A 16,934-nucleotide genomic window follows, 5' to 3' on the forward strand; every position below is an offset into this window, starting at 1 on the left:
TTCATCAAGCATTGACTACCAGCTTCAAAGCAGCGAAAATGGCTGAAACAAAACCCATCGGGAGTTTGAAACAAACTAAATCAACATTCACCCATCGTTAACAAAATAACTATTGAATAGAAAATGATACCAACTTTATTTAGTAAAAATATTTTAAACCTGTAATAGTTTACCAAATACAATAAATACAAAGAAATATATCAAACGTACACCTTACAACAAGGGACTGCCTCACCGCCCTCAGATAGTTAAAATAGTGCACTATGTGTGCATTATAAGTTGTAAAAGATGCAAATTAGTGCGCTCCGAACTCGATTCAGGACGCCAAACATCTGTCCCACCAAAGTTCATAACCCCCACAATACAATATTCTCCACGTTTCAATAAAGGCACATTAATATTAAGTCAACGAATGAGTTTGTGCCCTGAACTCTGTCTCTTTGTCAGTGATACAATTTAACTGGTTCCCCTGTTAACTGGTGACCGACTTCCTTTAGCGTCCCTCGCTATTGCTTGCAACAGCAAACGTTAAAAACCTGACATTTGTCCCGGAGAACGCCGTTTAACTACATTTATAATAAGTCTCGGAGCGTTGTATCTCTTGTGAGTCATATCTTAATATCTGCTGTTATTCATCGTCAACAACGACGTAAGACGCTATAGGAAGTTGGTTTCCAGTTAACACGGAAACCAGTTGTTCCATAACACCTGTAAAACTTGCAAACAAACAAACGCTATTTAAACGTGCGTTCACTTGGAGAGGGGCCCCCTTCTCGGAGTAGTTCAGATTTTCATTTCACGTTATTATTAATGGTGTTAATAATGATAATAATTATTGGTGATGTTATTTTAATTAAAAAAAAAAAAAAAAAAGAAGACTGGACCGGATGTGCCCTCTTTACCTCGTCGGTGAGGGAGGGGGGAGTGAGGAGTGATGGGAGGAGGAGGATCGGAGCAGCCTCTGGGGGAGACAGACTAACACAAACGGCAGCAGGTGCATCAATTCCCGAGACTCCGCTGTTCTTCGTTAGCAGCTCCGGGCGGCGGACAGCCGGCTCTTTGTGATCCGAGCTGAAGATGTGGGAGCCGGCGTGGAGCTGCTTGTTCCCCCACTGTCTTCTAGTCCTGCTCACCGCGCACACCGCCACCGCGGCGGCGGCGGACGGAGACCTGCGACCGTGCGGGGAGGTGAGATAGGCATTCATCATTTATTCTTATTTTATAACAACACTGTAGAGTGGATTATGCTTTTTTTTATTTAAGGAAAATACAAACAGCGTCTCTTCTAAATAGAATAACATTGATACGTTCACATTTAAAATAAATAATAAAAGGCCATGCGTGTTGCATAAATGCACTAAAATCTACAGAGCGGCGCAGTTCTGGCTCAAAACTATCTGGATTTATTTTTCTAATGGATTAGAATTCGGTAGGATTGACTTTTAATATGACGCTCAGCTAACGCTGGTCAGGGGGCTTTCTATCCTTCTCCATCCCGCCTCTGAGCAGCCGCCTCCCGGCCAGCTCCGTCAGGATGATCCCCTACTGCACTGATGGCTCTCCATCACCCAGCAAGGCGCTCACTTTTCTAAATGCTTGATTCACGCACATTCTATAATCCTCAATAACTATAACTATAACAATATATATATATATAGAGAGAGAGAGAGAGAGAGAGAGAGAGAGAGAGAGAGAGAGAGAGAGAGAGAGAGAGAGAGAGAGAGAGAGAACATAAAAATTAAAGCCTACCTGCCAACCCAGTTATCTTGTAGCTAACCCTTAATAGTGCTATATATTGTTAGCGTTTTATTTGACTTTAAACAATATAGCCATTAGCTAAATATCTGTTAAGTTTTGTTTAAAAAAAAAGTGACTCCTGTTTAAATGCAAACTCAAACTAGCACGTGGTTTGCTTAGCAACCTACAAAAATGTTACCCAGTTAGCTCTCAGCTCACCCATAATAGTGCTATAAATAGTATTTAATAACATGCAATTTTGACGTTAAAACAATCAATTAATTAATTAATTAATTAGAGGTGTTCTAGTTTGGTTTTTTTAGCTCACCAGCAGTAACCCATGAGCGATTGGTATGATGAATTGTTGTCATTAGCAATTTCTGTTTATTTTGATATCTCAGAAACGGTCTGATTTTTTTTTCTTGTTTGGCAAGCAAAATATGTGTCATCGACATTGTCCCCGTCCAAAAATTATATGCACAGATTCGTTTTGTGGAAATGTTTTTATGCCAAAAAAGATATTTTCAGCACTTGGGGGAAATTTTCACCAAAACGTTTTTATAGATCAACGTCATCGCTCCTGTCTAAAAGTTGCAATCGCAGATTAGTTCATTTGGAAATTCTGGTGAGCTACGGGGCCACTGGTCCTATTTTAATGTGAACGTTTTAATGCCAAAACAACACATGGTTAGTTTAGCATATATTTATATTTTATTTTTTTACTTCCTTGTATTACAAATATTGAACATATAGGACAGTAACTAATTAAAAGTGAACGTTATATGATTTTTCAGCTTTTTGAAGAGACTGCTTATTACTAGTTAACTTAGCATGGACAGCAGAAAACAAGTGGAAACTGCTAACCTGCCCGGTTGCTCATCTAACCCACAATCGTGCTGAATATTGTTTATTAGCTTATTAAAATCAACTAAAACCAACACGTCGGTAGCTTTGCATACATGTATATTTCTCTTTTTTAAAATTTGTTGTTTCACAAATTCAAATATTATTGAACAAATAGAGCACTAACAAACTACAAGTGGGTCTTTTATGGGGTTTTTTTTTTCAGCTTTTTGAAGAAAGTACTTTTATCTGGTTAGATTCACTTACCACAAAGAGTGGAGACAAGCTGGTTTCCTAGCAACAGCAGTACATAGCTCACTTATAATTGTGCAATATGTTGTTTATGATGTTATAGTAAGGCGCAATATATCCATGAATTAACTTTAAAAGTGTGGTGGGTTGTTTTTGTTGTCCAGGAAGTCACTCCTGGTTCGACGTGAAACCAAGTCAAGGCGAGCAGGAAGCCTGGCAGATAAATCTTAACTTTTGTTTTGTTTTTTTAAAATCCAAATATTGCATGAAATGAAGAGCATACTTAAAATTAGACTGTAGATTCATGTTTAACATATGTACAGACACAGTATGTGAGTCGACAACAAGCAGTTTCCAATCATCGTGGAATATTTCTTCAACGTCAAAAAGACAGTCCAGTCCGCTACAGCAGTGTTGGGAAATGGTTTATTTTATGATGATCCTCCCAAAACAGTCGGATCAATTGTTTGTTTGAAGATGATTTAACACCCAGGTTTTATTAGCTCTATGGTACAAGAAAGGTTTCAGGCTTTATCGCCAGCTATTCATTGTAGTCAGCCTGTAAAATCAATGAAAGGATTTCCACTCCGTACCAAACAACTGCTGATCCCATGGGACTAGTTCTCATGAATGAAATTAGATTGGAGTGAATTTACTGTTGTCTCATGCAATGCATCAAAATGCATTGAAGGAGACGGTGGAACTAAAGTGGGAACGTCCATCACAGGTCACACACACTCACATTTAATTAATTATCCAATAAACATTTGGTAAATCACCAAAATAAGTAACTCTTTTGTAATTTGGTTGAGCTAAACCTTGAGGTGCAACAGGAACTCCTAGAATTAGTGAAAATGACGGCAACGCACAAAACTTCTCGTTCAACAATCTTACAATGATAAACATTGTCGTTATTTTGGGCCCTTTTTTGTTTGTTGTCCAGATTTTAACATGTAATTATTATTAAAATCAATCTATAAAAGGGTGACACAATATTTTACTTCAGGAGATAAAAGATTTTCAAAGATAAAGCAAGAGGTATGTCAAATTTCAGGCTGTTTTGAAGTAACTACAAATATTAAAGCTTGTCTGATTTTGATCAGTGTTGCCTTGGTGATATATACACAGAGTATGGTTTAAATAATTCAATTATGGATGTACTAAGAACTCACTTATGATTTTAAAAATGAATTAAAGAGTGGGCTGCACATGAGGATTGATATAATTCCAAACGGGAAAAAAATACAAGTACCCAAAAAAACCATTTAATCACATTAAGGAGAGTTTTTGTCATTTATTTCCACACTGATCTTCACTAACTGCAGCTTTTTAAGAATTAATGTTCCAACCATAACATTGCAGCTGCAAAATAATTATTGTCCCATTGGCATAGGGTTACCCTAAAGTTAATACTCATCTGGGAATGTTTCAAGCTGCTTCTTGACTCTCCAAAAATGTAGAACTCCGTCTAGCTTAACAGCATATTATCACGTCATGTGAATAGTACCGGTAATAAAAGCGTAGCTTAATGATGGTAATGTCTTTGTAATTGGCTTCTGCCACTCAAAGAACATGCAGTCTTTCCAGAAATCAAACTTAACAAGCAGGAGTGTGCACCACGACGCCACTGTATCGAACAAGCTTCAACACTTCACATACAAGAAGTTATAATGCAAAGTTCTGCAGATAAATCGGATCATCCCTCCGATCTACACAGCGAAGATGGCACAGATACACATGCATTTTTGTGATTGTTCGATGATGCTTTAAAACAAATCACCTCCGAATTCTGTGGAAGCTAATAAACAGACTTCCATCCGTCTCCTACGGCTCATAAAACGTCCCTTTTCACCATTTCCTGACTCACAGGACGGGCTTGTTGAGTTTTATCTCCTCTTCCCTGGACGCTTCCTCTCATCAGTCTCCATGACGACCACCATGAGTAACCCTGGAGACCACAGCAACACAGGAGTGTGTGTCCCCCTTTTTTTATCAGCATCACCTCTCTCTCTTCCTCCCTCGTGTTTGTCCACACAGCGGCAGGTTACATGTTAATCCAGTGCTGTTTGTGTTGAGGGAGGGAGGGAGAGGCGGGGGGGGGGGGGGGGGGGGGGGGGGAGGGGGATCAGCGTGAACGGCTCATTTCAATGAGCTTATCTTGCGTACACATCGTCAGCCGTCCCTGATTGATTGTTTCACTGTAATTAGCCGCGACTGAGACGTCTCTGCTTTGTCCAGTCGGGCAGCAGGGTCGGGGGAGGAGACAGCTGCGCCAGAGAAAAGCTTTTCACACTCAAACGGTGCAGAATTGAAGCTGCTTCTGCTTCACAATTTTACGACAAAATGAGTGATGCATGTAAATTATCCATCATGATAGAGGATAGAATCTTTTTGTTTCTGTACCTGAGAGCAACTGAATTTTCCTGAAAGATGTTTGAAAATGAAACTAAGTGCACCCAAACACATGTTTAGTTAGCACATTAAATCTAATAATACTATAGTATTTTACAGTTACTGAACGTGAAGTCTGATTAGAAGTTACTTGACTAATCTAGGGGCAGAGAAATTTCAGGTGAAGGAAGGAGAATGTAAGAGAGGTTAAAAGAAATGTGTTACTGTTGCTCAGTAGCTGGACAATAACAACTGTTCTGCCATTTCTGTGTATGCAGACATCGTTTTCAGAATCGAAACAATTCTGAAACGAAGACGCAAAAAACGATGCCCTTTCACTTGGCACGTTGTCGTTAAACGGTGGAAGTGATGAGGCGTCGTAAACGACTTCGGGGGCAGATGGAGGGTTACGCCAGCCACCTTTGAGCCCAGTCTTGTTAACCGTGGTGACGGGCAGGAGGGGTCTGTGGACTGGGACGTTTACAGAGGAGACTGATCTCTGGAGGTTTGGTGTCGGTCAGTGGAGGCGAGACAGAACACGTGTGTGACAGAGGGATGGAGCTCAGATAAAACACGGCGCTCACAGTGGGGTTGAAGGCATAAATCAGAAGTCGCTCTGGGTGAATTATTGTATTAACGGACGCCTGCTCAGTCCCTCTGATGTCCCTCATGTCATAAACCAGGCGTCCCTGGAAAGATGTGCCTGCACAGACGACCTGCTGACCAGCTCTTAATGGACCATTAGTGCCGCAGCACTGGGTTGCCATGGCGACCGGGGTCAGCCACCACTTTCACCCAGGACACAGACCCCATGTTGTCCTCTGTATGTTCTGCTCAGTCTGGACAATAAATTCAAAGCACTTTATTTATTCTTTAGCTTCCAGTTTAGACACACAAAATGCAGTTACTGCTGTTAAATTGTTAAAAAATTACCTATGAATGATGGTTTTTCACACTTTTCGGACCCGGCACACAGTTCTGAGCAGACTTTTAGAAATAATTTTTAACTATTCATTTTCAGTTTATTCTGTGTATTTCCTAAACTTTACCACAGTTATATATGTACTGCTGCATCTTTGCAACAGATGTGTTTCTTCATGTAATTGAAGTCACGCTTTCTCAGTGCATTGCAACTGTTTTCCATATTGTCTGTTCCAGCCTAAGGGACGACCTTGTAGCGTTAAAAGCTAGCTACCTTATTGCTTGCGTACTGCGGGGGAAAACATTAATTCTGAAGGCTGCGCATATCTTCTACGATATCGGCTTTAAGAGAACCACTGTGGCGATCAGACGGGGTTCCCTTTGAATACATGTAATTACACGTGTACTTTTCTGTGAGTTTGTCATTTCTCTTTGCACTGAAATAAGAGAAAACAGTTGAAGTTGTTATTTAAAGGCTATTCTGATTTAAATTACCTATGGCTGCTTTAAGCAATTGCATCTGTAATTTTGTATTATTTTTTTTTGTTTGGCAGATTATATAATGGTGCCACATTTGAACATTTGTGAACTAAATTAATAGTCCGCAGCAGAGAATATTTATATGGACGCAGTCAACATACTCAGCTCCACTGCTCATCCTCACAAGGTTGGCATCATTATAAAATAGAAATGATCAGACTTTACGGTCGTGTCGGAGTTATAGGACAAATGTCAACACTTTTAGATGTCATTTGGTCAACATTTGTGCTGTTCTTGTGTGTTCAATCCCTCGGGAATAATAATCTTTATAAAGCTTAATTGGATTGTTGTAGCAGAACTTCTATTCATCCAGGCTGCTGCAAAGTAGAGCGAAACGCACTAATTGGATGGTTTATTGATCTTGTGTGTGTGTGTGTGTGTGTGTGTGTGTGTGTGTGTGTGTGTGTGTGTGTGTGTGTGTGTGTGTGTGTGTGTGTGTGTGTGTGTGTGTGTGTGTGTGTGTGTGTGTGTGTGTGTGTGTAGGCAGATTACTACTACCAGTACACAGAGTGTGACAGCATGGGGTCACGGTGGCGGGTGGCGATCCCCCTCAGATCGTGCTCAGACCTCCCCCCTCCCACCCGAGGCACAGACTGCTGTGAGTACAGAGTGCCGCCGCCCTCCCTCCAGCCTCCTTCGTTCAAATGATAAACTCCCTCACACCTCGTGTCTCTGCTCCAGCCTTCTCCTGTCCTGCCGGGATGTTCCTGGAGATGTCCACGCAGCAGTGCACGCCGTGCGCAGCCGGCTCATACTCGCTGGGCAGCGGCCTCCGTTTTGACCAATGGGACGCCATCCCTGCCAGCTTCACCAGCCTGGCCAGCTTCCTCGACCTCGGGCCAAACGGAGAGGACATTCAGGCCTGTAACGGGTAACACATGCACTGCTGACATTTATTACCAGTCATCAGGAAGAAGAAGCGTTTCCAACAAAACAATAAGCTTGACCTCGCCAAACTCGATAAAAACCAAACCGAAGTAGTCATGGTCTCATAGTAACCAAATATGAAATGATATTATGTTTTTAAATGTATAATGTGGATTGAAAAACATTAGGGGCAAGAGTAAGACATGAACATCTTCTACGTTACTTACCTGATATGACGCAGCACCGGACCTGTGACCCATCGATAGAGGGAATCGAACCAGCAAACCTACAGTCACAACGTTCTATGCTCAGATGCATTAAAGCATGACTGAACTCCAGTATCTTGTTGACTTTGCAGCTCTTCGTGGACGCCGCAGGGGGTGTACCTGGAGTCGAACCGTGACGAGTGCACCGTGTCCCTGGTGTACGCCGTTCGCCTGGAGAAACAGGGATCCGTTTCCTTCACCTACCAGTACCCCGACAACAACATCTTCTTTGAGTTCTACGTGAGCACAACCTGTGTTATTCACGAAAATACTTCACGTCTCTCGTGTGATTTTATTAGATTTCTGCAAAATCCCTCTTTGCACACTTTCCGTTTATTGAATCTATGAAGAACAAACAGCGTTTGTAACGGCTCCGTGTGAACATGTGCTCAGGTCCAGAATGAACAGTGTCAGGAAATCGCCCAGACGGACGACCAGAAGTGGATTAAAGTCACCAACAATGGCGAGTGGGACACGCACACAGTGAGTGGGATGGAGGGAAGGATCTGCTCCGTCATGTCAAACTACAGTGTTTTAACTTCCTCTTTTGTTCGGCGATCATCAGAGCTCCACATTCCAGCGGATCTTTCTTATTCTAAACGTCAAATAAATGTAAGATAACCTTCACATAATGGGATTTGGATTTGTAAAGGATTTCAAATTGAACTATTTGGTTGTTAAAAGCTGTTAAAGGTGCAGTTATCTTATAACTTATCTATAGTTACACGTGTGTCTTTCAGTATGTTAACATCTGTACCTCTTTAATTGGACTATTTAAAATTCAATGATTGTGATCTCCATGTGAAGATGTCTTTCTTTGTGTATAGAATATTTTTTGGGAAACCAAATTATGTGTGTATCACTGTGTGTCTCTGTGTTTCCAGGTGAGCCTGAAGTCTGGTACAAACATCTTGTACTGGAGAACCACCGGGATCCTGGTGGGAGGGAAGATGGTCAAACCTGTGCTGCTCAAAACCATCCAGATACAAGGTGAAACAGTTTGACGTGGATCTAAAATTCATTTCAGTTCCGAGGCCACACATCTCCACTGTGCTTGACCGGGAAATAATGACATAATGAACTATAAATGCCAACAAAGCGCTATAAACTGTGTTTACGTGGATGCTCTAAGTTTAAAGTGGCAAATTCACATGTAAACAGTGAACATACAATAAACAGGTGTGTGTGTGTGTGTGTGTGTGTGTGTGTGTGTGTGTGTGTGTGTGTGTGTGTGTGTGTGTGTGTGTGTGTGTGTGTGTGTGTGTGTGTGTGTGTGTGTGTGTGTGTGTGTGTGTGTGTGTGTGTGTGTGTGTGTGTGTGTGTGTGTGTGTGTGTGTGTGTGTGTGTGTGTGTGTGTGTCCAGGTGTGGCCTACACCTCAGAGTGTTTTCCCTGCCGTCCTGGCTGGTTCAGTCCGGCTCCCGGCTCCTCGTCCTGCCAGCCGTGTCCCAGCAACACGTTCTCAGTAAAGGGGACGTCGTCCTGCACAGCCTGTCCCGAACACCACTACTCACGTACGTACGGCACAAGAGAGTCATAAACACAAATCAATAATTCGGGTCAAGTACCAGTTTTTCTGGACTATAAGTCTCACCTCAGTATGAATCACATCTGTTAAAACTGCTTAATGTACAGAAAAAAAACTTCTATGAATCACACTGGTGTATAAGACACATTTATTTTCCTATGCTCAAACTGCAGCTGCTGATCCAGAACCTTCTGTCAATTTGTTCCTCACCTTTAGCCTTCTTTGTTTTCTTTGTCACTGTAACAGTCTGTCTGATTTTCTCCAGACTATATACTCCTTGTTTTTATTTTGAATCCTGACTTCACTTTATTTGAGCAACTTTTCACTTGTTCTGTTACTTCAATACAGTAGAATTGAAGGTTTTTCAGTGGAACTGTTACAACATCTTGTGGTCGTAGGTGGTATGTACCCTATGTCGCTTCTTATTATAAACAGCCAGACCACAAAAAAAAATGAAACTGTCTGTTAGATACAATATGATTGTTCTTAACTTGAGATTTATTTATTTTTGCCTAAATGATCAGTATAAATAAAAAGGTGTCTTTTTTTATATAGTTTAACATGTTTTTTTTCTCTTTGTTCTCACAGATGAAGGATGGCCTGAGTGTAAGCTGAGGCCACCGTGCTCTGAAAAGGATTATTTCCAGATCCACACAGCCTGCGACAGCGAGGGGAAGGTCACTGCGACATGTTTCATCCCTTTTTCTCTCTCACACACGCACACGCACACACACACACACACACGCACACGCACACGCACACGCACACACACACACACACACACACACACACACACACACACACACACACACACACACACACACACACACACACAGATTTCTGTTTGTTATTGATCATGAGAGAAATGTTTGTGTTCGCTGTGGTTTTGTTCCAGACCCAGGTGCTGTATCGCTGGGTGGAGCCAAAGATCTGTGTGGAGAACATCACAGGGGCCGTGGAGCTGCCCGCCACAGGGCAGAGAGAGCCCTGCCCTCCCTGCAACCCCGGCTACTACAACAGCAACGACTCCACCTGCCTGCCCTGCCCGCCGGGGACGCACTCCGACGGCACCTTCGGTGAGCCGGCTCTTCCAAACCACAATGAGCCGATCAGACTCCTCGTCCTCTGAAGCTGATGTTCCCGAGATGCGGCTGTCTGATGAAATCTTCTGTGCGTCTCCAGCTTGTGTGGAGTGTCCTGCAGGCACAGAGCCGGTTCTAGGCTACGAGTACAAGTGGTGGAACGTGCTGCCGCCCAACATGAAGACTTCCTGTTTCAACGTGGGCAACTCCAAATGTGACGGCATGAACGGTGAGAGGCTGATCAATGTGATGGCTTTGATTCCCACCTCACTCCCTCAAACCAGCTGCTATTGTGCTGCTCATGAATGAACTAAACATCCTTAAATAGTTTTGTTGTAGATTTTGTGGCTGCAGAACTAATAGATCACCAAGCAATAACCACATTTCAAAGCTAATTAACTATTGTCTCCTGAATAATGGGTGATAACAAAGCCCCTTTTCGACTACTGGTTAAGTATTGGACGCCTACTTGTATTACAGTACTCACTCCAACACTAACTTCACATTGATTACAACAAAGTTTTGGCTTGCAACTTGTGTATTTTTTGGTATTATAATGCATAATGTACCTATGAAGTGATACACATGAAAGAACTACAGAATTTTATGGAAAATAAGTCACACTGGAATATAAATTACATAAAATGCGTTTGGGTGCGTTCACTAGTCTGGAAAATACGGTAATAACAGAGATTTTTCTGTGGTAATCTATCAGCTTTCTGCTGTCATACAGTGACATCTTCTGGCCACAGATGGTATGTCCTATATAGTTTGATTTAAACCGCTTCTTACTATAAGTCGCAGTTGCCAAATTACTAAAAAAATTAATAAATAAAGAACAAATAAATAATCAGATAACTACTTTCAACCATTATTAAGTTAAATACCCTTTCACTGAGTTAATATCACTGACTGTCTTAATGATTTGACAACATCTTGTTATTTCACTTCTAACTGCACATCACAAACTTTCGACCAACTTTATTACTTGTTAACTTCTTTCTTCTTTTTTTTTTTACTTTTAATTTTGGGAACCCATAATACAATATGCTTACTTTCAGACATGCTGTACTTACATATGTGTATTTCTGCTGCTCAGAATTGATTGAAAGTAACTGTTTTCAATTAACTACCTCTGTCTACGAGGACCATTGATGGTCTGAGCCATGCTTTAGTTTTTTAATTATTGAAAACAAATCATGATAAAAAAGAAACCCGTGGCAGCTAAAACTGCTAATGACTTGTTTTTTTGAGCTGATTTTTTTTTTCAAGTCCCTTCTTGAACTGTGTGTCGATCAGGATGGGAGGTGGCAGGAGATCACATCCGCAGTGGAGCCGGCAGCTCAGATAACGACTATCTCATCCTCAGCCTGCATGTTCCCGGATTTAAGTGAGAATCGTCCGATTCGTGACGCGACGTGTGTTTTAGTCTGAGATTCATCTTCGGTTTCAGTCAAACCCGTGAAAACGTGTTAGTGTAAATCCCGCGCCTGTTTCTGTCGCAGAGTTCCAGCGTCTCTTTCCGGGATGACGGGCAGCGAGTTCGGACACATAACGTTCGTGTTGGAGACGGTCTGCTCAGCCGACTGCGAGCTCTACTTCATGATGGTGCGTGCTCAACTCAGTTTCTCTGTTTGTTTATAGAAAGGTTATCATAGTTCTGGATCTTTCATATCTATCTCTGAGTGTTGTGGAGGACCCCGGTTTGAATCCCGATTGCAGCAGGAAGAGCTTCCTTTGCATCCTCTTTGTTGTCTGTCTCTCTCAGGGTCGCCCCCTGCAGGACGCCAACAGGAAGAGCACCACGGTGGTGGAGTCCTGGCAGGGCAGCAAGGAGAAACAGTCGTACACACACAGCATGAGCAGAAACGCCTCGGTCACCTTCACGTGGGCCTTCCAGAGGACCAGCCATGCTCTGGATGTGAGTCAAGACAATAATGGTCAGATTAGTACCAGTATAATACCCCGTTTACACCATGTTCCAAATGAAAATGCTTCTTTTTTTGTATTTTTGCTTCAGAAAAGTTTTGTATTTACACAGTAACATTCTGAAAATGATGTAGTTACCATGTTGGCGCTCTTGTTTGTTTTTGCAATGAAACCACACACACACATCTGTATAGAGAGCAATACGCTCTAAAAATTAACAATGGGACGACACGGACATTCCTATGGACAGACAACAGATTTGGAGCGTTTTCAAAAAGTTGTTTTTCCAGTGTCTGTCGTGTAAATGAACCCCCAGAACACAACAAAAGTTTTGTGTTTCTCACTTGTAAACATGGCGTAAACAAGGCTTTAGTTCCCTGAAAAGGAAAAGCGGGTTTGCTGCAGAACTCCAGAACACTAGAAACAGAAAAATAAACCAAAATATTAGATTTCCAATCTTTTTCAGACCAATTTCCAGGAAAATCTACTAACCGGCAGTTGCAGGGTGCAGGAACACAGTGAAAGTTGAACGCGAGTGTCATCTTTGTGTTTGCAGTCGCGTCGATTCGTCGGCGACATGGTGAAGATTTACTCCATCAGCGTGACCAACGTGGTGGACGGTTTGGCTTCGGTGTGCCGGGCCTGTGCTCTGGTACCACAGAACTCCCAGCAGGCCGGCTCCTCCTGCGTGCCCTGTCCCGCCGGCTTCTACATCGACAGGGACACCAACCGCTGCCAGGAGTGCCCGCCCAACACCCACCTGGCCGGGAGACACACCTACGGACAGGACGCCTGCGTCGCTTGCGGACCTGGAAGCATCAGCAACAAGGTGGAGGGAACACATGTTCGTCTGTTAGTACAAGAGCGTTTAGGATGTCCTGACATCAACTTAGCAGAGAAAAGGAGCTTTGAATTCATATTTGAGTCATAAGAGCCAAACCAGCGTTTCACATGTTCATATAATGAGCTCCTCAGTATCATCAAAAACACACAGTAACATAAAAATATCAAAACTCTCACTCATTGTTCATTTTTGGTGATTCCACAGCGAAAATATGTAAGCAGGCGCAGCGAGTCTGGTGATAAAAAGGTTAAAAGAGCAGTGTCTGGATTTAGGTAATAACATTTATGTGCACTGGGTGGCAGTGTTGAGTCACTTTATTGTCCAAATTAATTTCTCACTCTTTGTACAATTTTTGAAAAATCTACGGCTGTAAAATTAGAAAAAAAACAATAGATCAAGTCATAAGAGGGTTCAGCTGCAAAATGGAGAATTTCAACACTCAGATGTTGCTGAAGAATATGTCAATAAAGTATATTGTAATATACTGTATATATAGTGTGTGTGTGTGTGCGTGTGTGCGTGCGTGCGTGCGTGCGTGCGTGCGTGCGTGCGTGCGGACGCATATACCACATGCTCGCAGATTATAACCACATAACTGTAAATCTATAAAAGTGAGTCTTCATTCATGACTCCTCCTTCATCTTCCAGGAACACTCCCGTTGCTATAGCGACTGCACTTTCAGCCACACGGAGAACAACCGCACGCTGACCTTTGACCTCAGCGCGATGAGCGACGTGGCCTCGCTGACCATCGCGCCGAGTTTCACCTCCAAAGGCACCAAGTACCTCCACATCTTCAACATCAGCCTGTGTGGCCACCAGGTGAAGCTCCGGCCAGAACATTATGACCACTGGACACTTGTACTCTGTCGACTTTCTATTCCTCACACTGCTCATGTTGTCATCTCATTAAAGTTATTTCTGCTGTTTGTGGACACCGCAATGAAGAAAATGTCAACCGTCTCTTGCAGTAAATGTCAGATAATCTCTTGTGTTGTTTCCCGTCCGTCTCAGGGGAGGAGAGCGGCGATCTGCACAGATAATGTCACCGACGTATCGAGTCGAGACGAGCAGAGCGACTCGGCTCCCTTCGTCAACTCGGTGGAGAGTTTCATCTGTCAGTCCACCATCATCCCTGCCGACCGCCGCGGCTTCAGGATGGCCATCTCCTCACAGTCCTTCAGCCTGGCCGACACCTTCATCGGTACGACGGCTCTCGGTGAGGAAAGGACTCTGCACGACCTTCAGCCGGGATTAACAGTCTGCCACCTGCATTTCAGGAGCGACCGTCGACACGGTTCTGAACGGAGTGAACGCCAAACCAGATCTGTTCCCGGAGAGCTCAGAGGACGTCCCCGACATCAACTTCTTCTACAGGTAGAGAAAAGAGACAAAAAGCCCCAATGTGTTGGTCTGTGGGTCATTATCCAGTAACCGGGTTGAAGGTTAAAAGTGGAATCTCAATCTTCTTCCTGTTTCCTGCAGGTCCACACAGCCGACGGCATCATGCGATCAGGGTCGCAGTTCAGTCGTCACCGTTCGATGTAACCCGCAGAAATCTGAGCGAGGAGAGCTCTCCGTGCCCAGGTCTCATTCTCATCTTCATCACTTCAGTTGAAGAAGTTAGCGAGCTGTTTGCAGTACCTGTTTGCACCACCAGATGGTGCAGTAAGTTATTCTGCCTGTACAGAAGCAGTAGATTCTGAAGAATAAAAGTGTGTGTGTGTGTGTGTGTGTGTGTGTGTGTGTGTGTGTGTGTGTGTGTGTGTGTGTGTGTGTGTGTGTGTGTGTGTGTGTGTGTGTAGCCTCTGCTCTGCAGGAACGTGTGACGGCTGCTCCTTCCACTTCCTGTGGCAGAGCTCCAGCGCCTGTCCACGATGCACCCAGGATGACTTCCACCGCATCGAGGGAGCGTGCAAAGGAGATGTTCAGGTAACACACACACACACACACACACACACACACACACACACACACACACACACACACACACACACACACACTTGTGTGAATAAAAGACAGAACAATGATGAGAACTCTCCCCGCCTCCTCAGGAAACCCTGTATGTGTGGAATGAGCCCAAGCTGTGCGCTAATGGCGAGCCGCTGCCTCCTCGGAGCTCCGCCCTCTGTGAGGCCATCGCTCTGTGGTTGAAGGTTGGCGTTGGGGGCGGAGCCTTCATGGCCGTGCTGCTCGTCTCCCTCACCTGCTACTTCTGGAAGAAGAACAAGAGGTCAGTCTCAAGGCCCTTTCATGTTCAGGTAGTCCGGGACTCGGTTCACTGCTCAACATCTGGCCGTGAAATATTTTCTAACTTTTTCTTTCTGCGTCTGATTCTTCTGATTTGCGCAGTTCGCTTTGTTTGTTTACTACCCAGGATGCATTGCACGCTATGTCACGTCCTCTACCCCCTGTCCCCACACCTTTCCCGCTGGACAGATCGTTTGTAAACGAACCGAGTCCAAGGTTTTCAAGGGGACCAGAGATCGCTTGTTCGCTCTGGTTTAGAGTTCGTGGGAGTGTTCTTGTCGCCGAAACGAAACGTCTGAAGGGAACTCTGGTCCGGACCAAACAGGGCAATGTGAACACGCTGTCAAATCACAACTTCCATATTAGATTAAAACCTGCCTCGCACTCAGGAAAGACTTTAAGCATTTATGTAATACCATATTTGTCCACCAGGTGGCAGTGATGAGTCACTGTAATGTCTCTTCTTTTTAATTTGGTGTTTGGAAGTGTCTCAGTCGGTGAACTGGACTGGTCGTGTTTCACGTGTCTCTCTGCGTCCAGGCTGGAGTACAAGTACTCCCGTCTGGTGATGTCTGCCAACAAAGACTGCGAGCTTCCAGCCGCAGACAGCTGTGCTCTGAACGAGGGCGAGGAGGCCGACGACGACGTGGTGTACACACAGAAACCCTCGCTGCTCGGGAAGCTGAGGGCCATCGCCACCAAGGTGAGCTGGAAAACTTCAAACTTCAACATTTGGACAAAATAAGTCACATAAAGTACATTTTTGTAGAACAGATACTGTTACTGCTGATCTTTAAAGTGGGGAAAGGGGGACTTTTAAACCTTTTATTAAAGCTGCAAATGATTATGTAGTTAATCCGCTTCAATTGCTACTGAAACATTTTTAAATTCTTCATCATCGCAGCAGTTTTGACAGCAACAGCTGCCGCAGAGCAAACTTTAAAAGAAGTTAGTTCAGTTTGAGAGACGCTGTGTTATGAAGCATGTCGGGAAAAATAAACAGCTTCACCTTCTTTATGTGTTTTTCAGCACGAGGACGGTGAGAGCAGCGAGTCGGTGCTCCTGAACTCCTCGCGGTCCAACCAGTGGGTCCTCGGCTGGACTGAAACTACCAGAGACGTGAAAACCGGAGGAACTATCTGAGTGGTTCAGCCTGCCTCCTCTAGGGTGAGAGAGCAGCGGGACAACATACCTGGAAACACGCCCAGGCACGCTTTTCATGGTTTTTGTATATTTTGTATTTTCATTTTGCTATTTTCTGTTCAGAGTCGTTGTATTTATATTAATGTTCAGATGAGAGATCTTTAATAAAGCAATGTTTTGGCTTTGGGATTTGTGTGTGGGTGGATTTATATCAAACTGAAGACGAAAGAAAATAGGTTGGAGAAAATGGTAAAAATTGAGAACATTATGGATTTCCATGTAAGACGTCCAAATCGTGAAAATAGTGAAATGTTGAAAATTGAGAAAATGATGGTATTTAAT

General features: G+C 43.4%; 1 protein-coding gene across 1 annotated transcript; it reads left to right on the plus strand.

The window, feature by feature from the left end:
- Positions 1-927: 927 nt before the first annotated feature.
- Positions 928-16,780, plus strand: LOC308127311 (endosome/lysosome-associated apoptosis and autophagy regulator family member 2-like). The gene is made up of 22 exons (XM_080492284.1): positions 928-1,188; positions 7,168-7,282; positions 7,366-7,555; positions 7,910-8,057; positions 8,211-8,300; positions 8,702-8,807; positions 9,181-9,330; positions 9,933-10,021; positions 10,240-10,420; positions 10,527-10,655; positions 11,726-11,816; positions 11,932-12,034; positions 12,195-12,347; positions 12,912-13,184; positions 13,848-14,021; positions 14,214-14,403; positions 14,480-14,576; positions 14,685-14,786; positions 15,005-15,131; positions 15,254-15,432; positions 15,990-16,152; positions 16,479-16,780. The coding sequence occupies exons 1-22, from the start codon at positions 1,078-1,080 to the stop codon at positions 16,590-16,592; spliced, it is 3,075 nt and encodes a 1,024-aa protein (XP_080348410.1). The 5' UTR covers positions 928-1,077; the 3' UTR covers positions 16,593-16,780.
- Positions 16,781-16,934: the final 154 nt, after the last annotated feature.

This window comes from Lipophrys pholis, assembly GCF_963383615.2.
Source record: "Lipophrys pholis genome assembly, chromosome: 22".
NCBI lineage: Eukaryota > Metazoa > Chordata > Actinopteri > Blenniiformes > Blenniidae > Lipophrys > Lipophrys pholis.